The sequence below is a fragment of the Cibotium barometz genome, chromosome 20 (assembly GCF_041138505.1).
Source record: "Cibotium barometz isolate CiBa-2024 chromosome 20, ASM4113850v1, whole genome shotgun sequence".
Classification (NCBI taxonomy): Eukaryota; Viridiplantae; Streptophyta; class Polypodiopsida; order Cyatheales; family Cibotiaceae; genus Cibotium; species Cibotium barometz.
This window is the reverse complement of record NC_141065.1, coordinates 1,273,130-1,298,005: the sequence shown is the minus strand read 5'-3', so window position 1 is coordinate 1,298,005 and position 24,876 is coordinate 1,273,130. Positions and strand designations below refer to the sequence as shown.

At 45.2% G+C, this 24,876-nt stretch overlaps 3 protein-coding genes across 7 annotated transcripts; 1 reads left to right on the top strand and 2 right to left on the bottom strand.

Annotated features, from left to right (window-relative positions):
- Positions 1–1,530: 1,530 nt before the first annotated feature.
- LOC147627435 (ABC transporter G family member 35-like) lies at positions 1,531–10,698 on the top strand. 5 transcript variants are annotated; one of them, XR_015268228.1, is made up of 6 exons: positions 1,538–1,641; positions 1,851–1,904; positions 2,001–2,091; positions 7,680–8,010; positions 8,090–8,419; positions 9,121–10,698. XR_015268228.1 is itself a non-coding variant. In XM_086814320.1 (4 exons), exon 4 carries the CDS (start codon positions 3,254–3,256, stop codon positions 3,683–3,685), a length of 432 nt encoding a protein of 143 aa, XP_086670446.1. In that variant the 5' UTR covers positions 1,531–1,641; positions 1,851–1,904; positions 2,001–2,091; positions 2,394–3,253; the 3' UTR covers positions 3,686–4,949. The 5 variants fall into 5 exon arrangements, 2 of the variants coding, with proteins under 2 accessions (XP_086670446.1, XP_086670447.1); XR_015268226.1 differs by having other exon boundaries at positions 1,537–1,904; XM_086814320.1 differs by lacking the exons at positions 7,680–8,010; positions 8,090–8,419; positions 9,121–10,698 and adding an exon at positions 2,394–4,949 and having other exon boundaries at positions 1,531–1,641.
- Positions 10,699–13,834: 3,136 nt separating this feature from the next.
- LOC147627434 (uncharacterized) lies at positions 13,835–15,557 on the bottom strand. The gene is made up of 3 exons (XM_086814322.1): positions 14,891–15,557; positions 14,437–14,795; positions 13,835–14,305 (listed from the first exon to the last, which is right to left on the bottom strand). Exons 1-2 carry the CDS (start codon positions 15,150–15,152, stop codon positions 14,719–14,721), a joined length of 339 nt encoding a protein of 112 aa, XP_086670448.1. The 5' UTR covers positions 15,153–15,557; the 3' UTR covers positions 13,835–14,305; positions 14,437–14,718.
- An 816-nt stretch (positions 15,558–16,373) lies between these two features.
- Positions 16,374–24,215, bottom strand: LOC147627433 (uncharacterized). Its single transcript, XM_086815059.1, is given in 6 exon segments — positions 16,374–16,565; positions 16,794–16,882; positions 17,033–17,089; positions 19,187–19,462; positions 22,955–23,614; positions 23,617–24,215. Coding segments are annotated over 6 exon segments (1,821 nt in total). The 5' UTR covers positions 24,164–24,215.
- Positions 24,216–24,876: the final 661 nt, after the last annotated feature.

Below are 24,876 nucleotides of genomic sequence, written 5' to 3'. Positions count from 1 at the left end.
TGAGAATCTTGTGTTTTATATGACTACTGCAGACCAGACAAGGGTGACCACATGTGGGCATTTAAGGAACAGAGATGAATTTTTGCTGCAAGCCAAAACTGCAATAGCATTGCTTTTGTAGGCCCTCGCAACATTGGTATCGTCATAGTTTCATGCAACAGAAACTAAGAAAGGAAAAGAAGTCTACTTTTGTATTCAATCCAGAAGTACACTAGGTGATCGGTATACCAGCTGTAGCAAAATTCTCGATTCATTCTCTACAGATTGTGCGAGGTGGTTTGTGCTTCCGAATCTCTCACGGTACAAGGCAAAAATTCGAAAAGATGTTTTGTCTTCTGAGTTTGAAGCAGTTTTGGAACATGAGATGCCAACCAGAAACCTAAGGCCTCGTGCTCAAGCTCTTTGTTATGAGGAGGTAGAGGAGAACGAGGATGTTGATATGCAAATGAAAAGTAAGGAATGCGAGGAAAGTGACATGTTCGGTCCTGAGTACATTTACAGATACTGGACTCATGAGAAAGTCTCGCCAAAGACTTTTAACCAACTGAATGAGTTGTGTTTATCAAATGATCCATGGGCAACAAGGATTATCCTGTGTCACTCTGAAAAAGATCATACCTCATCAGATCCTTTGGCCATTCTTTAATGTGGTCTTTTATGCAAGATCTTGTGGCATAGCTTTTTAGACTGCTAGAACAATGCTAACAAGTATTTTCAGGTTGAGGCATCGATCAAGCCTGCAAACTGTAGGAGCAAGACATTTGCATGTATCATCTAAATGCAAAAGTACTAGTGCATTCAAAATTTCTTTTTATTGATGTTATTATGCGCGATTCTCTCATGTGCCACATTACGTTTAAAAATGAGGATTCATAGCAGCTGAACTTTATTCACTATATTGTGCTACTGAAGCTCAATATGTTGTACAGCTGTTGACCTCTACTTTGGCACTTTGTTCATGACACTGGGCTCAAGCTAGCAGCTTCTTTAAGCTTGATGTGCTTTTGTTTTTTTCCCCCCAACGGTTTCTCAACAAGCAGTGAGGGGTTTGACACTCTGGCTTGATGTGCTTTTGTTGGCACTGCCCTATGTACATAGGGCAGTGCCCTATGCTTTTGTTGGCACTGCCCTATGTATATAGTGCTATGCCGTGAGTGAGATCGAAAAATTTGACCTCACCAGGTGTCCAGCTGTGATTGGAGAGCGTAGGCAGTGCCATGTGGTGTCGAAAAAGTGACTTAGCTACATGTCGAGCAAATGTGTGAGAGGGCACCGTCTTTTTCTTCGAGCTCTTTTTCTTTTTTTGAAATCGTGGATCTGCCTTCCAGCGTTTTCTAGTGTGAGAGAAAGAGAGACTCGAGGATAGGCTTTTCATGGACTCGCAGGAAAGAGGGGTGCTGCTATGAGCAGAGAGAGAGAGAGAACCTTTGTGAAAGACAGTCTTTCTAGGTGTTAGTGGTGCTGGAAAGAGTACTCTGGATTTCTGTGGTTAGTGCCAAGGAGAGGGAACTAGAAATGTACAGAAATGGAGATTTCTGTGGTTAGTGCCAAGGAGAGGGAACTAGATATGGTGAGGAATCATTTTGTCTTTATTGAGGCCCATGGAAATTTAGCTGTTGATGTTGCTGCTATCTGTGAAAGGTAAGGGACTTAGGAGTCCATATTTACCCATTTGCTTCTTTCGCTTGCTCTATATTCAGACATGCTGAAGGAACTTTCTAGAAGAGAGAAAGCAGCAGGAATAAAGCCAGCAGACCCTGACATTGCTGTCTTTATGAAGGTAACAAAATCGTTTACAAGTTTCGTTTGCAAGGAGTCTCCTTTCTAAAATGATTGAGTGTCTTATGCAGGCAGTCACCATGGAAGAACACGAAACGATTATTGTCACAGATTATGTGCTGAGGGTAAATAGTTCTGTGTGATATCTGTATCATTGCAAGCATGGTTGCCAATGCTTTTACTTCAAGAATCTCAAAAGTCCATCTAATTTGTTGGAACAGATTCTTGGCCTTGACATTTGTGCTGATACCTTGGTTGGTTATCAAATGAGAAGAGGAATATCACGAGGGCAGAGGAAGTGTGTCACCACAGGTAAATGCTAGACCTTTTGATAGATATGGGAACAACCTCTGATAGGGATCCATTCTTTAATGCTTGTTTGATGGATCTTAAGTTCAGTCCTTACAGAAACATGTCGATAAAATGTGCTAGACTCTGACAGACCTGTCTATGCAAGTTGCTTGTCACAAAACAAAACGCAGTTTAACAATGCCTTTGGCATAATCGCCCTACTTGGGGGTGGTGGGGGGGGGGGGGGGGCAGGCAACCCAACAGTTGTGATGATAAAGGCATGTTGTGTGTCATATTCTGATCTAGGCATGTCCCCTACTCAGGTGAAATGCTAGTAGGACCTGCCCAAGCCCTTTTCATGGATGAGATCTCCAGAGTCCTGGACAGCTCGATCACTTTTCAGATAGTAAAATGCTTGCAACAGATCATTCGCGTGATGCATTCCACCATGCTTGTCTCACTCCTACAGCCTGCACCTGTATGATGATGTCATCATACTCCTATCAGATGGCGAGATTGTTTACCATGGCCCTTAGGCTCTTTGATGCAAGAGGTACTGTTCTGCTGGTAAGAAATCTGTATGCATATACGTAGGCTTGTAACCATCTATGTCTATGTATAGCCATGTATATATCTAAGCCACAAAATACATACCTAAAAACACATCTCTTCACCTGACTTCTCTCTGCACCATAGGTAACAAAAGATCAAGCACAATACAAAATTATTTTTCCCCTACCTAAAAGCACATCTCTTCACCTGACTTCTCTCTGCACCATAGGTAACAAAAGATCAAGCACAATACAAAATTATTTTTCCCCTACTTTTCTTCTTCGCCTTTCTTTTCTCCACACCTTTCTCACGTACTTTTCTCAGGCTTTTCTCTCAAAGCAGCGGGGTGCAACCACCACCGTCCCCATGCTTCGGATCGCCAGTGCCAGCTTACCGATGGCCAAGGTCAAGGAGGAGGTGGCTAATCTGGCTTTACAAACCACCCCTCCCCCTCCATTCATCCTTGGGAGTAAGTGGCCTGGCAAGCCCACAATTGCAATATCCCACTGCCGCAGCTCTGTATTTTCTCAGATCTAGGAAGGACAGGTACGAGGCAACGGAGTCATTCATTAATGGTAGGTGAAAGCTTGTCAATGACACGGTCAAAGCTCCTGAGAGTGTCCTCACAGCCATGGCACTTGGAGCTGCTTCTGTAAGTAGAACCAAGGGTCATGTCAGCTCCACTCATGACACCTTGCATGCCTCAAATGGTAATGTAGTAGAAAGCCAGAGACCCCAGGGTGCAGCAGAATTCTATTTGATTGTAAACACAGTCGCTGTAGAGGATATGGAATCTGATTTGCATGGAATACCCAACTTTGGACAGATGCCTTACAGCTCTAGCATTGTGGAAGAGTTTACTCCCCTTAGGGATAATAATGTTGGAGTTGATGTAACACCTCTAGCAGAGTTAAAGGAGCTTGAATCTGAAAAGGCAGAGGAGCTCAAAGCTGAGGATGTCCTTATTGAGAGCCAAACATTGCCACTCTCCAAGGAGACGGCAGCTTTGCCTGCCGTAGAGCAACGTGTCAGTGAAATTTCTGTTGGTGAGATTGAATTCTAAGCCCCAGTCTTGACCGGCGTGGCAGATGGCGAATTTCATGGTGAAGTGATGGCTGTAGCTGCTCAGCCTAACCTTACCAACGTTCAGCTACTTGAGTTTAAGTTTGCGGAGTCTCAAATTGATGGTGTTTTGGCTGAAAGTAGTACAACAACTGAGAAACTTGAACAGATTATTGAGGAGAATTTGATCACATCATTGGTAGCTAAGGGTTCAACAGATGATACTGTTTGTCCAGAACAGGATATTGTGATCAACTCCTCTGCACTAGACTTCCAATGGGCAGTTTAATGAGACGGACTCAAAAAGCGATGATGACAACATTAAACATCATGGTGTTGAGCAATCCTTTACCCCCACTCAAGATGATGGTGTTACGTCTTTGGAAGCAAGTGGCAGCAAGAGTGGTTTTGAGGAGGCGCAGGTAGCAGAGGGATATTTGCAGGTAGCAGAGGGATATTCATTTTGAGAGTACCAAAGAACAAGAAAACATCACGAACTTGGTTTCTGATGTCAATCAAACCTTAGATGGGATTGAAACAGAACTGGATGATGTTCTGGAAGGTGCAAGTTCATCTGCTAATGCTTTCCATATGGGCCAAATTGTAGAGGATGATGGGTTCCTAAATGACACTGGAAAGGAGTCGCCAACAGATAGTAGTGCAAGCCTTGATCCAATCGACTTAGGTATTCAATCCGAAAAGAAGAGAGCATTGCTGCCTTACCTTCATCTTTTGATGTTCTAACATTTGTAAGCATCATGTGCTTACCATTCTAAGGAGAAATGGAAGTATGTAAAACATCATGGACTGGATGCCTAGGTCCAATCCAATTAGTATCTTTTAATCCAGGATTCATCTAATACTGGAATCTTTTTACAGACTCAGTGACCAATTGCTCACCTGTAGATGCTGCAAAGCAACTGCAACAGGCCTCGCCTCTCTCCTCCCACAACATGCAAGCCAGGTCTCACCATGAAAGCTCTCGAGTTGGAGCCAATGACAAAATTCAACCCGATTCTGATGTGGGTAATACCCTCCTCTCAATGTATGGGAAGTGTGGTAGGCTTGAGGAAGCTCAGGAAGTCTTCTATGCATTGGCAACTCGGGATGTTAGTAGCTGGAATGCCATGGCCATTGCATTGGAACAGTGTGGAGAGGTAAACAAAGCTGTACAGCATTTTGAACGGATGCAGACTCAGGGCATTGGACCAGACAAGTTCACATTCGCAAGCCTATTCAATGCATAGAGGCTCTCCAAGAAGCCATTCGCATGTATGTACGTATTGCTGGGCGTGTTTTTAATGAAGATGTTGTCGTTTTAAATGCTATAATCAACATGTATGGCACGTGTGGTATTATTAGTAATGCAAGAAATGCATTCAGTAAAATTTCAAATCCAGATGCTGCTTCATTGAATGCTCTGATTGCAGCGTGTGCATGGTGTGGGCAGGGAGAGGAGGCTCTTCTACTTTATCAATCAAGGCATCCACAGAGGGTGTTCACAAATCAACAGGCAGTTTTCTTCACAAAAGAAGAAGAAGAAGAAGATGATGAAGCAGCCAGAGAAGAAAGCTCTATTTTCCTCTGCTGCTGCAAGAGATCATGCAAGCTCAAAAAGGGTGCAGGATGATGGCTAGTACAATTTATTGGCAGCACTTTTGAGTTTTGTGTATGCAAAAGAAACAGAGATAGAGGGGGAGGAATGGAAGAAGTGCAAGAGCTCTACCTCTTGAAGGGAGTCAGACTGTAAGCATAAAGTTGCACAGGAGCCTTTGTGGATGGAGGGAGTCAGACTTGAAGCATAAAGTTGCACAGGAGCCTTTGTGGATGGATAGCCGGGATACTCCATCTTGGGTTATCTAAGAGTTTAGAAGTAGAAGTGGAGGAGGCCAATGCCATCAAATAGATGCTTTTTGGCCTCTGAAGCTTAGGGCTTGTACCTGAAACAAAGATCTTGTTAGAGGCACCAGCATACATGATGATCTTCTGATCACATCACCTAGTGACCGTGTACGCGAAATGTGGTGAGCTTTGAAAGGAAAATGAGTTACTGGACATGCATTCACTTTGAAACCATGTGCCACAATCGGAGCAGCTGACAAAGGGAAACAAATCGATGGACGAGATTGCAAGGCAGGGGTTGTTGCAGAATGACATTGTGCTGGCCAATGCTCTAATGGACATCTATGCCGAGTGCGGTGCTGTCTCAAGGGCGTGACAAGTGCTCGATGGGCTGCCTTCGCAGAATAGTGTCTTTTGGAATGCGCCAATTGCAGCATATGCACAAGAAGGTCACACCCAGCAAGCACTTGACATAGAGGGCATCCTCCCAGATTTAGTGACCTATGCATGGATCTTAAAAGCATGTGCCATGATTGGAAACAGATCCATGATGAGATTGCAAGGCAGGGGTACATTGTGCTCGGCGGTACACGTATGCTGAGTGCGGTGCTGTTTCAAAGGTGCGACAGGCGCTTGATGGGCTGCCTTCAAGGAATGTTGTCTCTTGGACTGCATTGATTTTAGCATATGCACTGATTCCAGGATTTGCACTGATTCCAGGATATGCACAAGGTCGCACCGAGCAAGCACTAGACTGCTTTGAAGAGATGCATCATGGGGGCATCCTTCCAGATGCAGTGACATGTGCTTATATGCTTTCTTATAAGGTGTATTTGGGCATGTTCAAAGGTAGATATAACATTCAATTTTTGTGCAGTTGTTTTTCCTCACTTTTCTCCTCCAAATCGGCTCCTCACTTTTCTGCTGAAAGGTGCCTGCTTTCTTTCTCCCTTTTCGCATGCTCTGCTCTTCTTACAGGGCAATCGTTTTTCCCTGCAAAGCGCCTCTCTCCTCCCGAACATGCAAGCCAGCTCTCACCAAGAAAGCTCTCGAGTCTGCGAAATCCAGCCATGGTCATAGCTTCTTCTTCTTCGTGATCTCATTGCTTGCTGCAGATTTCCCTTCCCTCTCTGAGATGCAGGTCTTTGATAATCTCATTTAAATGCTCACTATTTGTAATAGAATGCCATGCAAAGTTTTTGTTTGGAGCTCCAGATGAGAAGGCTATGGTTGGAAGGGCTTTCCCCTAGTGTTTCTGTATGGATAACTCCATGAGGCATGATTGAATTCAGAGGTGAAATGCTCTTGCTCGGTCCTTTCATAGAAAAGCCAAGTTGAAGTAAATTCTTCATTACCCTTTTGTATATAGCACGCATCTGTACATAACACAGATTCTAGTACACTTTTTGAAGAAGAGAAAGCTGATGCTTTGAGAAGGCAAAAGGGAGACATTATGAGAAGAAGTGTTTCTCTAGCTGTGCCTAATTCAGAGCCAAAATCAAGGCCAGATGTCGTGGGCTTGCGGAGATGGATGCTTGCTCTTTGTGCCATCAGATTTGATTTGGAGCAAGGCCAAGTTGTAGAGGTTTGCTATCCAGCAAGAGCTATCAGTCCTTCAACCATTTTTCGTAGACGACATCCGACCTATAAAAGCTTGGGGCTGATTAAAGGTTTAGGTCTTCAACGACAAAGCACAACAGAGAAGAGCGAAATGGGTAAGTGTATTCTCGCTCTATTTACCAGATCTCTCGTGCGGGTGGCTGCGCTCTCACCATTCTGTTGTGCGGGTGCTGCGTTTTCTGTGGGGCAGATATCTCCCAAGACTCCACACACAAGAGGCGTGCAACAGGAGGAAATAAGAAGACATGGCGCAAGAAGCAAAGGTAAGTGCTTGATTTCCCTGCTTTCTGCGAGGGTGTATGATGATTCAAGCTTTTGTTTTTCTGCATAGAAAATGGTTATGCTTAAATGTTTGAGGATTAGACAATTCCAAGCATCCCATGCTAGAGATGGCCAATGAGAAAAAGCAAAACCTCTCCGTTGGGCTATGTCATTGTTATAACATGTATAATGGACCTACTACTGCTCTTGTTGTTAAATATGATCATGCCCAATCTCTAGTACTCATGCATGCTTTACTTTTAGCACAACAGATACGAGCTTGGGTGCCAGTCTGCCACAACAAAATTGTCAAGCAATAAGACAGTGCGCAAGATCCGGGTGTGAGGTGGTAATTTCAAGTTTCGGGCTCTACGCCTTGACACTGGCAACTACTCATGGGGATCGGAGGCTGTCACACGCAAGCCTCGCATCTTGGATGTGGTCTACAATGCCTCCAACAATGAGCTGGTCCGCACCCAAACGCTGGTGAAGTCTGCTATTGTCCAGGTCAATGCTGCTCCTTTTCGGCAAGGGTATAGCCAGCACTATGGTGTGGATTTGGGAAAGAAAAAGAAGGCTGCTGCTGGCAAGAAGGAATCAGAGGTATGTGGTAGATCAGCCCATTTTAATGTCTAATGCTGTTTGTCCTTCATGTGAAATTGTTTCTCTTTGACTTTCATAGGTTATGCCATCCAAATTTGATGTGTCCACTTTCTGAGGCAATTTCACTTGGCCAAGATCTTGATCACTCGTTAGGTTAACCTGGAAGACTGGTTGTCCATGTGCTTTAAAACGCCAACTTGCCATTGGCTATGTACACTGGTTGGCTCTTTCCTCTATGGTAGAGAAATACAGTTGTAGCGTTAAAGTAGCTTTAAGCTTTCAACTTGGAATTCTGCTACCACAAGTACAGTCATTGAAAGCTCTACAGTGCATATTTCTTTGTCCTGAGAGAGGCTTCACCAGGATTACCATGTCAACAATCAAATGTTCACCCATCATTGCTAAACAGGTATGTAAGCTAAAATCCTTAGAAAATTGCAGCTCATGCAATATGCCTTGTACAGTGGGTTTATTTAGTGAACCTTCCTTGCAAAACACAAGTGTCTCTATAGATTTGTAAAGGAAAATAGTCAAGGAGCCTAAGAAATTACATGCAGCTGTAGCGACAGCTGTAGCCTGTAAACGACAGTAGCATGATGGTTGCTAATCCTCATAGATGTTCCCTGAAAATGGTAGAACTATAAAGAGAACCTTTTATGTAAGTGATTCATGACTTGCTTTAGGATTCACTTAGCTTGCAGGAGACTTGGGATGTGTATTTATGGTATTTGTCAAAGATCGTAATTTTCCCGGTTCTTGAATTCTCCTGACTAGTCTCAAAAACATTTTCAAGAACGCAGAAACTTTACAGCGTATTAAGGAGGGGAGGCCATGCGCTTGAGGAAGCTAGGCAACCAGTGGAGGTTGGGAGCCTAGTTCCTGAAGGAATGGCCATATCTCCAGATGTAGAGGACATATTCACAAGATCATGCCAGTTCTAGTTGGCATACATTAAAGCTGGAGGGAAGATGCTCTCTCCATATGCACTAATGATGTATTTTTCCCTACTGCTTCATATTGTAGTGAGTGTGAAAAATGTGTCGACAAAGGTGGGTTATCTATGCTTTAAAGTCACGACTTAATTGTTTGCTTTTTTATTCTGTCTTGTAGGAGGGAGAAACTCCTACTGGAGAGGGGGAGATTAAACAGAGCAATCATGTTGTCAGGAAAATCACAGAGCGCAAACAATCTCGCAAGCTAGAAGATTGCTTGCTTCTGTTGCCTCTCGCCCTGGACAATGTGGAAGGGCTGATACTTCCTAATCTTCTCAGTGGTTGTTTATCATAAAAAATTTGTCAGTCTGTTAATTTTTTAAAATCATGTTTCAGGGACATTCTTGAAGGGAAGGAGTTGGAGTTTTACCAGAAAAAGATTCAAAGAAAGAAGGGCAAAGGTGTTGCTGCTTAAGGAGAGCCTTTTTCTAGGCTTCTTGCACTGCCCTTCTTTCATTTGAGAGGATTATGTGATTACCATGCAGCTGGGATTCAGAAATCACCACTATGAAACTAGATAGGCTTGTCAGCTTGATTGGTTGACATCTAACCAAGCAAATTTTGATAAAACTTCTTTTCTTTGACCATCGTTTTCGTAATTTTTTAGTGAGATTTTTTGCTTGCCTCTCTTGTGCACGTCGTCGTGCAAAATAGAGTCTTTACATGATTGCTAGCATTTCTGTTTACTTTGAGTTGCCATGAGAGAGAGAGAGAGAGGGGGGGGGAGGGAGACTTCGGGACTTTCCCCCCCTTGGGCATGAGCTTAATTATCCTAGTAATTAATGCTTATTGGGAGCTCATCATCCCTCCTACATGGTTTCAACAGATTGCTTGTCCTCCTCTTGCACAACTAGAACTTAAAAATGAGGACACGGTCTGATTACATATTGCGAGAGAGAAGGGCTTCCAACAATTGTGTTTTCTCGTCAGAAATGCAATTTTGAATAGGTGTTGGAAATTCACCAAGCTTTTTCTCATAGTCAGATTCAATCTCAGGGGGAGTAGGTAACAGATTCTTCTTGATATTAAGCGTCCTAAAAAAAAGTAGTAGGGGCATCCCTTTTAACTAGTACATGCCAGAGCGAATTATGGATGTCTCAACCCTTCACACATTTGTTCTCTTGTTACGACAGCAAGTGATAAGGCGAGATCCTTAGAGTCAAAGGTAATAGTTTTTTAGATCCCGCAGAATCTTGGACTACGTGGCTTAAAAGCGCACCTATGGATACCATTACAGCCCAGCTGGCATCACTCCTACACACGGCTGCATTACAGAGCTTCCCACATCGTGTCCACTCAGGAGAGCCTCCGAGATCTGGGACTATGCCCCAGAACAAATGGTATGATGACGAGTGCAGAGCCCTATACTCACGGCTCTGCATACAAAGAGCCCTGGGAGCCATCACAGAGCAGGAGTCGAGGAGAGAGATGAGGAGACTCACTCGCCGCAAAAGGCGGGCCTTCGCAGAGATACATGAGCTAGAGATCTTTCATTTCTTCATGAGTAGAGATAGCCCTGTCTCATGGCGGCACTTCAGAGAGCCCCGAACACCGACACCTATTGCAGACCCACAGACATGGCACACATAAGCAGAGGGCCTATACCACGCCCCACAGCAGCCACCTATACCTCAGCCACAGGAGCCTCGACCTACCACAGCTAGCTTCTTTACCCACTCGATGGTACAGGAAGCTATCCGCCGCCTACAGCATGGACAGGCCACTGACCATATGGGCCTACAGGGTGAGCATCTCATATATGCAGTAGATTCTTTGGCTCCTTTTCTTGCACACCTGTTTAACAGGGCACTAGCAGAGGGTTTGCCTGCGGAGTGGACGATGCACACCATTGTGCCGATTCACAAAATAGAGGATATGCTCGATCCGAGCAACTACAGGACGGTTATGGTTGGCCACGTGCTGACCAAACTCTATGGTGCAGTGTTGGAGCAAGAGCTTAGCTTATATGCTGAGCGAGCAGGTTTATGCTCATCAAGGCAGGCAGGCTTCAGGAGAGCTTTCTCTACCACTGACCATGTATTCACTTTGAGATGTATGATTGATCAGGCCAGAGCGAGGAAGAGAAAGCTCTATTGCTGCTTTGTGGATTTCCGCAAGGCATTTGACACAGTACCACGAGAGAGGCTCTTTCAGCGCCTGCAGTCTCTTGGCATACCAGCAGATATGACATGGGGCATTTATGCATTATATGAGCAGGTTTTTGGGCGAGTCAGATGTCCAGGAGGTACGTCCGAGACTATTGCTAGCACCATTGGTGTGAAGCAAGGATGCCCACTTTCCCCCACGCTATTTGGGTTATACATTGATGAGGTGGCTGACTTCATTACACGGGGAGGCGGAGATGGAGTTGATTTAGCAGGTACCTCAGTACATATTATGCTCTATGCTGATGATATTGTATTAGTGTCTGAGTCTCCAGAGGGGTCTTATTGTGAACCTTGGGAAAACCAAGGTTATGGTCTTTCATACATCGAGACAGGGGAGGAGTCAATTGACATTCACTCTCACAGGACGCCAGGTGGAGGTGGTGACATCATACGTATACCTAGAAGTTACCTTCTCTGCAGCAGCCACACGCTTCACCATGGGTTCAGCAGCCAGAGCTAGATTGACACGGGGATATGCAGCGTTGGCTATGCTAGAGAGACAGTGCCACCAGGCGCGTTTTCAGGAGCCCCGGACGAAGGGGTGGCTATTTGACACATTAGTCACACCGGCATTGATGTATGGAGCAGCGGTATGGGCACCAAGCCTTGCTACCCATTGGTGGACACACATAGAGAGACCACAGGCCCTCATGATGGCACGCATGATACGCAGCAAACCGTCAGTACCTCATGACATTATTCGAGCAGAGTTTGCTGCGCCTCCTATGATGGTAGAGGCCATATTTCAGACTGTATCCTGCTAGACAGATTCAGAGAGATGCCACAGCACAGATTGTCATATAGAGCTTTTGAGGCATCGAGACAGCTGGCTGAGGCAGGAGACAGAGGATCATGGTATGCACAGGTCACACATTGGTTCTCACAGCATGGCCTAGACATGGATCATCTACCACCATTCCAGTATGACATGGATGCACCACATATCCATCTCTCTCATAGTGAGAGGAACAGAGTATTGAGACAGGACCTATGGCAGCTCTATACACGAGAGACATGGATATCGCCTACACAGCCTCTTCCACCAAAGATGCTATACTACAGAGATCACTTCATGAGTATCACTGATAATGGATTTATAGAGAGGCCTAGATACATGGAGGGCTTTTTACCACACGGCTCCCGAGTGGCTATTGGTCAGCTTAGAGTTTCATCACACCGATTGGAGATTGAGACTGGCAGAGCAGCACGGATCCCCCGAGAGGAGAGGGTATGCAGATTGTGCAGAGAGGAGGTGGAAAGTGAGAAGCATTATGTATGCAGATACACAGCATATACAGCCATCAGAGAGAGATATCCCATTTTATTCAGAGAGCCACATTCCCTACGCCAGATCTTTGAGGCAGCAGACCAACGCATACTGGGGAGATTCATTCTAGACATACAGCGCCACAGAGAGACATCAATACAGGCTCAGACAGCTCCAGAGGGGGGACGACAGACACAGATTACTACATTTTTTCAGAGATACATCCCACTCCCAGCCCCTACACGATAGGGAATTACTCTCCAGAGAGCAGAGACACTCAGAGCCCGCAGGAGACAGAGGACACCTGGCTTTCAGACACCACGCCTATACTAGAGAGAGATGACAGAGATCAGAGCTCAGTTTCACAGGGAGGGTGCAGAGCGACTGGCTCGCTTCAGAGCACACCCAGGCATGTTCTTCAGGGAGCTGTGGACACCCCTTCATTGTTATACCCCTAGTATGGTACAGGATGGAGCTAGCTAGGTTGCATATCATGATTGTATACTCCATGCATATAGCTTTGCATTCTCCTAGTAATAGAGCTCCATCACCTCCCCCACTCATTGTACTTATTGCACACCCAGATTCAGCTTTTTAGTTCAGTACTTTTTCATTTTGTTGGGATGACAGAGGATACGCCATACAGGTACACCGATTTGTCTCATAGGCCGAGTTCAGTCTTTTGGAAGACGTTAATAAAATCTTTCTTTCTTTCTTTCTTTCTTTCTCTCTCTCCTCTCTCTCTTCCTCTCTCTCTCTCTGTCTCACATTCAATTCCAAAATCCTCAGTGTAATGCTTCCATAATTCCTCAGACGCCAGCTTTTCTAGGCCATATGCATCTTGAGGCTGTAGTAAAAGCTTCCGAGTAAGGCCTTAAATATTAAGAAGAGAAACATAAACTCATGAAGACTTTGTGCACCCACATCAGTAGGCCATGTATCTGACTCCGTCAAGATGACATTGGTTTCAAGTTGTTTGGACTCAGGGCAGATGCAACACTACAAGCGTAAAAGAACATATTTGATGAAGCAACACAAAGCAAGATAAGACCATAAGAATTGCCACCGACACCAACATAAGCGAGCGTGTGTGTGTGTATGTGCGCGCGCGTGTATGCACCAACACATGAAAAGTAGAATGACCAAAGCTCTCACACACTATAAACTACGAAAAAAAGCTTGCCTAAGATCCATTGTGTGCAAAAACCATCACAAGCACCCAATAGAAAGCATGCTCACACATAGCCTTCATCCAAAAAGCAACAAAATCACAACCCTACAAAACATCACAAAACTCATAAAGAATAACAATGCATTCAAAAAACATGCACAAAGGGAGGAATCCATACCTCTGCATTTTCTGTTGAGAATGTCTCTGCTCACAATGTTTGTGCTTAGTCAAAGAATTTTGTGGTTTGGTTATAACTTGTCTTTGAAGAACATAGTTGCAAACATTCGTGTTTGCAGGAGGTTGCATACGTTTGCAAACATTTGCTGCATTCTCGGAGTTTACAAAGGTTGCAAACTTGACTTTAAAAATAAAATAAAATTGGGCACTGGACCAAATAATGGCCAACGGTCTTTAAAAAATTTGACGTCGTGGGCAAAAACGTCGAGCAGCGTGAGCGGATAACGTAGGCTGGAGCTCTCAGCTGGGTGCGCGCGCGTACAAGAGGAGCCTGCTGCACAGTGCTGAGTGCATAGTGCGAAACCCAGGGGCCAGGTTGAGTCTCTCTCTCACTCTTTCTATGTTTGCATTTGCAGCCTGCAGGTGACGCACTGTGTGCAAGGCTGCAGCAGCCTGCAGCCTGCTCTCTCTCTCTCTCTCTGCCATTCCAGAATCCATGATGCTGAATTGTGTGACCTGTCTGCATTGTAATTTGTACATGCAAATTGCAAATTGCCATTGACATTTGAATTTGAAAAAAAAAGACCCAATTTAAAGTTGAAAAAAAAAGGCACGTAGTCCAAGATTCTACAGGATCTAAAAAACTATTACCTTTGACTCTAAGAATCTCGCCTTATCACTTGTTGCCGTAACAAGAGAACAAATGTATGAAGCGTTGAGACATCCATAATTCGCTCCGGCATGTACTAGTTAAAAGGGATGCCCCTACTACTTTTTTTTAGGACGCTTAATATCAACCATCTCTAGCATGGGACGCTTGGAATTGTCTAATCCTCAAACATTTAAGCATAAACCTCAGAAACCATTTTCTATGCAGAAAAACAAAAGCTTGAATCATCATACACCCTCGCAGAAAGCAGGGAAATCAAGCACTTACTTTCGATTCTTGCGCCATGTCTTCTTATTTCCTCCTGTTGCACGCCTCTTGTGTGTGGAGTCTCGGGAGATATCTGCCCCACAGAAAATGCAGCACCCGAACTAATAAATGGTGAGAGCGCAACCACCCGCACGAGAGATCTGGTAAATAGAGCGAGAATACACTTACCCATTTCGCTCTTCTCTGTTGTGCTTCGTCGTTGAAGACCTAAACCTTTAATCAGCCCCAAGCTTTTATAGGTCGGATGTCGTCTACGAAAAATGGTTGAAGGACTGATAGCTCCTGCTGGATAGCAAGCCTCTACAACTTGGCCTTGCTCCAAATCAAATCTGATGGCACAAAGAGCAAGCATCCATCTCCGCAAGCCCACGACATCTGGCCTTGATTTTGGCTCTGAATTAGGCACAGCTAGAGAAACACTTCTTCTCATAATGTCTCCCTTCTGCCTTCTCAAAGCATCAGCTTTCTCTTCTTCAAAAAGTGTACTAGAATCTGTGTTATGTACAGATGCGTGCTATATACAAAAGGGTAATGAAGAATTTACTTCAACTTGGCTTTTCTATGAAAGGACCGAGCAAGAGCATTTCACCTCTGAATTCAATCATGCCTCACGGAGTTATCCATACAGAAACACTAGGGGAAAGCCCTTCCAACCATAACCTTCTCATCTGGAGCTCCAAACAAAAACTTTGCATGGCATTCTATTACAAATAGTGAGCATTTAAATGAGATTATCAAAGACCTGCATCTCAGAGAGGGAAGGGAAATCTGCAGCAAGCAATGCGATCACGAAGAAGAAGAAGGTATGACCATGCCTGGATTTCGCAGAGCTCCAACTCAAGACCTTTCTTGGTGAGAGCTGGCTTGCATGTTCGGGAGGAGAGAGGCGCTTTGCAGGGAAAAACGATTGCCCTCTAAGAAGAACAGAGCATGCGAAAAGGGAGCAAGAAAGCAGGCACCTTTCAGCAGAAAAGTGAGGAGCCGATTTGGAGAAGAAAAGTGAGGAAAAACAAATGCACAAAAATTGAATGTTATATATACCTTTGAACATGCCCAAATACACCTTATAAGAAAGCATATAAGCACATGTCACTGCATCTGGAAGGATGACCCATGATGCATCTCTTCAAAGCAGTCTAGTGCTTGCTCGGTGCGACCTTGTGCATATCCTGGAATCAGTGCACTCCAAGAGAGAACATTCTGGGATGGCAGCCCATCGACCACTTGTCCTGTCTTTGGCACTCCGCTTGGTATACATGTCGACTAGAGCACTGCCCAGCATCACGTTGTTCTGCAGCAACCCCTGCCTGGCAATTTCACCATGGATTTGTTCCCCCTTGTCAACTGCTTCGATTGTGCCACATGCTTTCAAGATGCACGCGTAAGTCACTGCATTTGTAAGGAGGGCCTCACACTGCATCTCTTCAAAGCAGTCTAGTGCTTACTCGGTGACCTCCTTGTGCATATGCTAAAATCAATGCAGTCCAAGAGACAACATTCTGAGAAGGCAGCCCATCAAGCACCTGTCGCACCTTTGAAACAGCACCGCACTCAGCATACATGTACCGCCAAGCACAATGTACCCCTGCCTTGCAATCTCATGCGTAGGTCACTACATCTGGAAGAATGAAGGCAGCCCATTGTGCACTTGTCACGGCTTTGAGACAGCACTGCACTTGGCAGACGTGTCCACTAGAGCATTAACCAACACAACGTCATTCTGCAACAACCCCTGCCTCCCAATCTCGTCATTGATTTGTTTCCCCTTGTCAGCTGCTCCCATCGTGGCACATGCTTTCAAGATAAACGCGTAGATCACTGCATCTGGAAGGATGCCCTCATGCTGCTTTTGTTCAAAACAATCTAAAGCATTTTGGTTGTGCCCCCTCTCGGGCATTGACAGATATTAATGCAGTCAATGTGACAACATTGCTGCTGCTTTTATGCATGTCCAGTAGCTCGTTTGCTTTCAGTGCACTCAAAGAGACAACACTCCAAGAATGTAGCCCATCGAGCACTCGTCGCACATAGATAGCACCGCACTTGGCATACATGTCCACTAGAGCACTACCCAGCACAATGTTGTTCTGCAGCAACCCCTGCCTTGCAATCTTGTCATGGATTTGTTTCCCCTCTCAGCTGCTCCGATCATGGCACGTGCTTTCCAAGATGCACATGTAGGTCACTGCATTTGGAACAGAACAACCCCAGTCTTGCAATCTCGTCATGAATTTGTTTCCCCTTGTCAGCTGCTCCGATTGTGGCACATGCTTTCAATATGCATGTGCACATTTGGAAGGAAACCCTCACACTCAATCTCTTCAAACGAGTCCAGTACTTGCTTGGTGTGACCACCTTGTGCATATCCTGCAATCAATGCAATCCAAGAGACAACATTCCGAGAAGGCAGCCCATCAAGCACTTGTTGTAGCTTTTGAGACAGCACCCCATGTCCAATAGAGACCGCCCAGCACAATGTAACCCCTGCCTTGCAATCTCTTCATGGATTTGTTTCCAATCATGGCACATGCTTTTAAGATCCATGCATAGGTCACTAAATCTGGGAGGATGCCCTCTATGTCAAGTGCTTGCTGGGTGTGACCTTCTTGTGCATATGCTGCAATTGGCGCATTCCAAAAGACAACATTCTGCGAAGGCAGCCCATCGAGCACTTGTCACGCCCTTGAGACAACACCGCACTCGGCATAGATGTCCATTAGAGCATTGGCCAGCACAATGTCATTCTACAACAACCCCTGCCTTGCAATCTCGTCCATGGATTTGTTTCCCTTTGTCAGAAGTCTGTTTCTTCTCTTAGTATGAAAGAGAGAAAATGTGCTCCAATTTCTTTCACATGGGGAGGCACATGTGCCTTGAGAAAGCACCGCTAGCTTGAGCCTAGTGTCATGAACAAAGTGCCAAAGTAGAGGTCAATAGCTGATACAACATATTGAGCTTCAGTAGCACAATATAGTGAATAAAGTTCAGCTGCTATGAATCCTCATTTCTAAACGTAATGTGGCACATGAGAGACTCGCGCATAATAACATCAATAAAAAGAAATTTTGAATGCACTAGTACTTTTGCATTTAGATGATACATGCAAATGTCTTGCTCCTACAGTTTGCAGGCTTGATCGATGCCTCAACCTGAAAATACTTGTTAGCATTGTTCTAGCAGTCTAAAAAGCTATGCCACAAGATCTTGCATAAAAGACCACATTAATAAAATTCATATCTTGCATAAAAGAAAGGGGCAATGTCTTTAACCATGACAAATTGCAGAGCTGGTTTAAAGAGGACTCCATCAGATCTTGGAAATATGACTCAAATCACTGGACACATCACTCTAGCAATCTTCGAGGCCATAATCTACTCAAAATCAAAAGTTGCTGATATCACCATTTAATCATCCATGGTGTCTACACATTAGGGGATCTTGTCAAAGGACAAGGACACATATTAATTAATGGTAAGCTCTGGAGGTTTAAAAAAAACAATAGAGATTTCACACAGGAGTTTGACAGCTACCAGCACAATGGTTTGTCCCATGAGAAATGATCAGCATAGCTGCGAGTATGCATGATGTCTCCTAGCTGACATTTATACTCCTTGAGATTCTGTGTTTTGGTCCATTTTCTATAGCCTTCCAAAAACCACAGCAGGCTAAATATTCTCGACCACATCAAGCTTGCAAATGAAAATTTTAACAAGGACTCAATCAGAGCATGAGTGCAAACTCTCTCTCTTCCAAAATTTCTGATTGTATTTGCACCCCTTCGAGGCTTGTCCTACAGCATGTCCAGTTGCTTTTAAACTCCAATCTTGCTGTGGCAACCATCGGTTCTACATCTCTGACTTTCATTCCCAGTAGATCCACTTAAATGCACAAAATGACATTGGTAAAAGTCCACAGCATTTTGTCTTTGGCTCAGAGAGCAAATGACAACCTAGCAAATGTTTATAAGTTCATGTGCATGGTGACAGGCCATGCAAGATCTGATCGATGAGAAAGATATTGGTCTGCTATTGCTGCAATACAGTAATCGTTCCAGCCTTGCACCATTTAGCAGGATGCACACAACTACTAACAAGGATGCTCTTTTACATACCTCAAAAGAGAGAGAATGGCCAAAGGATCTGATGAGGTATGATCGTTTTGAGAGTGACATAGGATAATCCTTGTTGCCCATGGATCATTTGATAAACACAACTCATTCAGTTGGTTAAAAGTCTTTGGCGAGACTTTCTCATCAGTCCAATATATGTAAATGTACTCAGGACCGAACACGTCACTTTCCTCACATTCCTTACTTTTCATTTGCATATCAACATCTCCTTCTCCTCTACCTCCTCATAACAAAGAGCTTGAGCACGAGGCCTCAGGTTTCTGGTTGGCATCTCATGTTCCAAAAGTGCTTCAAACTCAGAAGACAAAACATCTTTTCGAATTTTCGCCTCGTACCTTCAGAGATTCGGAAGCACAAACCACCTCGCACAATCTGTAGAGAATGAATCGAGAATTTTGCTACAGCTTCGTCAACAAGTGTTCGAAACACCAAAGCAAGCATCTGAGGGATCCCTCCACAAAATCTCAGCAACAATTGGAGACTTTCTGGCATACATACATCACTCTTTGGTTGGTTCAATGTCAACAATAACAACCTTTCCATGAGACCCACTGTTATGGATTGCACTTCTGCAAATTTCAAAGGCATAAGAGGCACAAGAATAGCCTTTGCTCTGTCAGAATATGCAGCGGAGATGATGACCAAATCTGGGAACACAAGAGCAAAAACGCAGGCAGAAAAACAGCACAAGAGAGAGAGAGATGTAGGCGTGTAACTCTGCTCTATATACACAAGAAGATCCCGAGGAATGATACAAATGAGGTATGGGGGCTGAGGACCAATATATACCTCCCTGGAAGGGCAGTCGGCCAGCATAAAGAAAGCCCACGACTGAGAAAAATGTCCACGACTGCTGAAAATAGCAGTCGGCCAGCTACAGATGCCTACGCCTAGTCAGAACAAGTCGGCCAGCACTCTGACAGCCCACGACTGATGTAGATCCAGTCGGCCAGCTTCAAAGTGCTCCTGGCATCACCTGGCAGCCCTCCCAAGCCTCAGAAAAAATGGAAAAAAATAGGGGAAAAATGCGGAGAGTGGGGAAAAACGGGAAAACACCTCATAAGGGCGGGCACACCCACAACAAAGGCCCTGGTGTATAAATCTAGACAGGAGATGACTTCTAACACCCCCTCTCAGCTCCTGGCTGTGTGACCAACCACTGGGAGCTGGGGTGCCGCCTGAGCAAATCCTGAGAGCGACTTCGTGAAGAGGTCCACCGTACTGTCCTCCGTCGAACAGAACTCCAGCAAGATGTCATCAGCAACAATCTGTTCACGAACAAAGTGCCTCTGGATGACCAAGGGTTCCTCCAGTGGAAGCCCAAACCTGCAATGTAACCTCCTCCTGCTCCGTAAAACTGCTCCTGGGCCATAAGTAGATCTCCTCGTGTCCGGATCTCCTCCCCAAACCGAGTCACTCCAACCGCGGAGTCGGACTCCATCCAACAATCCCCCTCCTGTGTACAAGAGTCCATGATCCTTCGCATGCCGCAGAAACCACAGGAAACGCAATCCTGCCTCACAAAGAGACATCTGCAACCAAGAGCTCAACCGCCTCATCAGGAAGCTCCCGTCCAATCTGGTGTCCATCAACCAGATCAATGAACCATACAGCTTCTGAGTCACCGAGACATCACACAGCTCACAAGGATCAACACCTGTTACGGTGCACAAGCAAGTCCTGGAAACCTGATGAAACCTGTCAACCACCCCCTCTGAATCCGGAACCACAAAGCCTGGAGAAACCACCTCCTTCTGCAAGTAATCACCTGTCACCTGCCTGGCTTTCCGAAAGGTCCCCGTGGAAAGAACATCCTCAACTACTGGAAGTTCTATGTCCCAAACACGACAAGACATCAGAGCATAAGTGACCTGTTCAGCTTCCTCTGACTCACGAACACAAGAACTACCAACCTCAGTACTGGAAAGTTCCTGCCAACTGCTGCCATCTACTGGCAAGCTATCCACCACCTGGTCTCGGAAAGCCCGCTCCTGCAGCGTATCCACACTTGAGTAGCCATTACCAGACTGCCACTCATCACAATCTTGAGGACCTGGGAGAGAGAGTGCTGAAAGCCTGTAGACTCCATTCTCCACTCCACCTTCCCAAACCACTTGGCCTGTTGCTTTGTCCCGGAGAGCAACAAAATGCTCATCAAACTCCACCCGTACGCCAGTCTTGCAAACCTGATGCACTGACAACAGATGAAAACCAAGTGCCGGAACATACAACACCTGGGAGGAATGCTTCCCCCCTCTGCCATCGGGAACTATCTCCATCCTGCCCTCACTATGAACTGGGATTGTGGACATATCACCAGTAAGAATATGACCAGAACACCTGCAGAGATCCTGTGAACCGGAACGGGAAGGAGTCATGTGCCTGGAAGCACCACTATCGAGAATCCACTCCCGAGTATCCGTTGCGGAGAGTCCTCCAATCTCCTCCCTGCCTGAAGAAAATGAAGCATCGGTGTCCATCACCTCCAGGTGCACAAAAGCCGGAGTCTTCATGATTGCTGAGGAGTCTTCACCCTTCTCGGTCTTCCACTTGGGACACTGCCTCCAGTAGTGGCCTTTCTCGCCACAATCATTACAGGTCCTCTCTGCCTTCAGTTTCTCGCGGTCAGCGTCGGACATCTTCTCAGAAGACTTCTCCGATGAAGCCTTCCCCTTGCCCGAGTTACGGCCTTTCGACCGTTGGCCAGTAAAGGCCTCCGAACCTCCACCCTGAGGAGGGTTCGTGAATCGTTCCTCCTGGTCCAGGACCATGGGCACAAGCTCCTCCCACGTGATGGTGCTGAGCCTTCCACTGGTAATCAACGACGAGTAGAATGCTGAGTACGAAGAGGGCAAATGTGACAGCAACGTTATGGCCATGTCCTCTGACGATATCTCCTTCCCAGCCTGGAGAACTTCCTGCTGAAGAGCCTGCAGCTTGTTAATATGCTCCCGCATCGTCGACGACTTTGCAGGGCTCATAACCCGCATTTGTACTTCCAAGGAAATCCTCTTCATGGGCGATACCCTATTGTAAAGTGAGGCCAAATGCTGCCATATACCTCTGGCCAGCGTCATGTGCTTTACATGATTGATTACCTGTGGTGTGCAGTTGAGGAAAATAAACGAACGGACCCTGGCGTTGACGCGATCCCACATCTGCGTCTGGGCCTCCCGGTCCTTTCGGGTTGACGGTAACTCCCCTTCCTCTACTTCCGGCCGTGGAACACCAACAACGACGAAATCGGCGAGGTCGTAGGACTCCAGAACGGATTCCATCATCACCTTCCATATGCCGTAGTTGCTCCCGTCCAACTGACGGTCCATCGGGAACGTGGGGAGTGTCGGGATCTTCACATGTCTCTCGGCCATCTCAAACAGATCTGCCATCGCGGGGATGTACTCTGAAAAGGGTGGGTGGGTGGGAACAAAGAACTGATACCTGCGAGTGGCTGTCCAGCAAATCAGCCCGCCTTCCTCTTGCTTCTCCTCTTCCCGAACAGTCCAAAACAGTCCACCAATCAGCCACAAAACAGTCCCCCTCTTGCTCACACAAATCCCAAGACCTATCTAGAGCCTAGGCTCTGATACCATGTCAGAATATGCAGCGGAGATGATGACCAAATCTGGGAACACAAGAGCAAAAACGCAGGCAGAAAAACAGCACAAGAGAGAGAGAGATGTAGGCGTGTAACTCTGCTCTATATACACAAGAAGATCCCGAGGAATGATACAAATGAGGTATGGGGGCTGAGGACCAATATATACCTCCCTGGAAGGGCAGTCGGCCAGCATAAAGAAAGCCCACGATTGAGAAAAATGTCCACGACTGCTGAAAATAGCAGTCGGCCAGCTACAGATGCCTACGTCTAGTCAGAACAAGTCGGCCAGCACTCTGACAGCCCACGACTGATGTAGATCCAGTCGGCCAGCTTCAGAGTGCTCCTGGCATCACCTGGCAGCCCTCCCAAGCCTCAGAAAAAATGGGAAAAAATAGGGGAAAAATGCGGAGAGTGGGGAAAAACGGGAAAACACCTCATAAGGGCGGGCACACCCACAACAAAGGCCCTGGTGTATAAATCTAGACAGGAGATGACTTCTAACATGCTCTTCCCGTTTTTGTCAGTTGCAAATTCTCGGCTGCGAATCTTGTCGTTCCTATGGACAAAATAGGAAAAGTCAAACTTCTTTCCTTATGCAAGACATCAAGAGTCTCGACATACTCCGAAAGGACCTCCTGGAACCACACTGGCCTACTCTCAACATCATCATGAACATTTGAAAAGCTCCCCTTTGCAACATTTACTTCATCAATGTACCAACAAATCAAGAGGCGCTTTTCCAATGGAATACCAAGACTACATCTGATCAAGTCCATCACATGCTTTAAAGTTAAATGATTGCACAACTGAGGCCTTTCCTTCTGCAATCTTTCCAAAAACTCTACATATCGGCGTCTATCTGGCTCAAACACTGATGCATGCAAACACCGCAACGCTAAAATCTGAGATGGTAAGAGTCCATCCTCTTGAGGTAACCATTTGCCTGATCTAGTTACCTCCAATGAATGGTAGCAGCATAAGTTAAAATCCTCAAACTGTTGGAGCATCTCCAAATAGTCTTCTGTTTGACTTTCATCCAAGTACATTGCAAGGATCCTTTCTTGATCATTTTTCGAAAGATGACGCCATTGCTTCACCAAAAAAGAGCTACAATCCAATCCAAATGTGCTTTTCCCAGCACCGGGGAAAGCAACCATAGCAACCGTCAAAAGGCCGAGGGACTTGTGGAAGGACCGCCAAAGAAATTTTTGAACATAAGCAAGCCCCCATGTAGCAAAACCCTATATGCTTCCTCTCGACCAAAGATCTTAAAATATTTACCTATATCCATATCAAGAGATCCATTCCTATCAAGTGGTAGAAGAGCTCCGTGTTCCCTTTTCGGATTGATAAGCCTTTTCCTAGATGCCAAGAGGTCATCCCGAAAATCATGCAATAGTGCATCTCTAATGGCCCAATCATGAGCAAAACATAGCCTCTTCACAGCTATAGTTGAACCTGTTTTTGCATCCCTGAGATAAGGCTTCAGATATCTTATAAATGCAAGGGTAGTACCTTGTAAACTCAAAAGATCCTCTTCTGTAAAGTTTGCAAGTTGAGTCTTGACAAAAATAGAATTTTGATGAAGAACTTGTACACTCTTATCATTGCTTATGATAAGAGGTCTGGCCTGGGAATCGACCGCAAGCACAAACTCTTCAAAAAGATGTTCTATAGCTCCATCATAGTCGGCTAAGATTGATCTTTTCATTCTTGTTGAGATGAATATGAGGGATGAACAAGAAGAGAAATCTCTGCATAGGTCTTGCATAAGTGTTTGAGAAGGGTAAAAGAGAAACGTAGAAGTGTTTGAGAAGGGTAAGAGAGAAATGTTTTTTTAGCGAGAGACTTTTTCCACTGGCAAAGAATGCTTTTTGCAAACAACCACGTCAACATTAAAGTTTAGCCATGGCAAAATTAATTATGCCCTCCCAATGAACAAATTAATTCCATTAAAGTTTAGCCCAATGAACAAATTAATTCCATTAAAGTTTATCCATGGCAAAATTAAGTAACATTTAGCAATGGCTAAATTAGTGTTGAAAGACACATTAAGGTTTAGCGATGGCAAAATTACTAGCCCCTAGCGGTGGCTCTTTTGCACAAGCTCATGAGTTTGAAGCTCACGATAGTTGATACTCTTAGGGAAAAGTGAAACGAAAGTGGACTTGCATCCATCGACTAGATACAAAATAGGGGACCCCCATACAATACTATTCTCAGTTAAGGATCTCAAAATTCTAGAAACGGCTTTCTCACTGGGTTATTTGCTAATAAGTAAACTAAACCCACCACTAGCGACTTAGGCTGGTGTCACACTAGGACACCCAACCATGATTTTGGTGAGTTGTCTCCAATCACTGAGCACGTCCCATTTTTTGATGTCACACTGGGCCGCTTGTCCCATGCTCAAATGTCTAACTA

Coding starts and splice junctions, on each gene's coding strand:
- LOC147627435 (XM_086814320.1), top strand. CDS start 3,254: ATGGCACTTGGAGCTGCTTCTGTAAGTAGAACCAAGGGTCATGTCAGC.
- LOC147627434 (XM_086814322.1), bottom strand. CDS start 15,152: ATGAGAAGAAGTGTTTCTCTAGCTGTGCCTAATTCAGAGCCAAAATCA. Junction 14,796..14,890: donor AACAGAGAAGAGCGAAATGG/GTAAGTGTATTC, acceptor TCTGTGGGGCAG/ATATCTCCCGAGACTCCACA.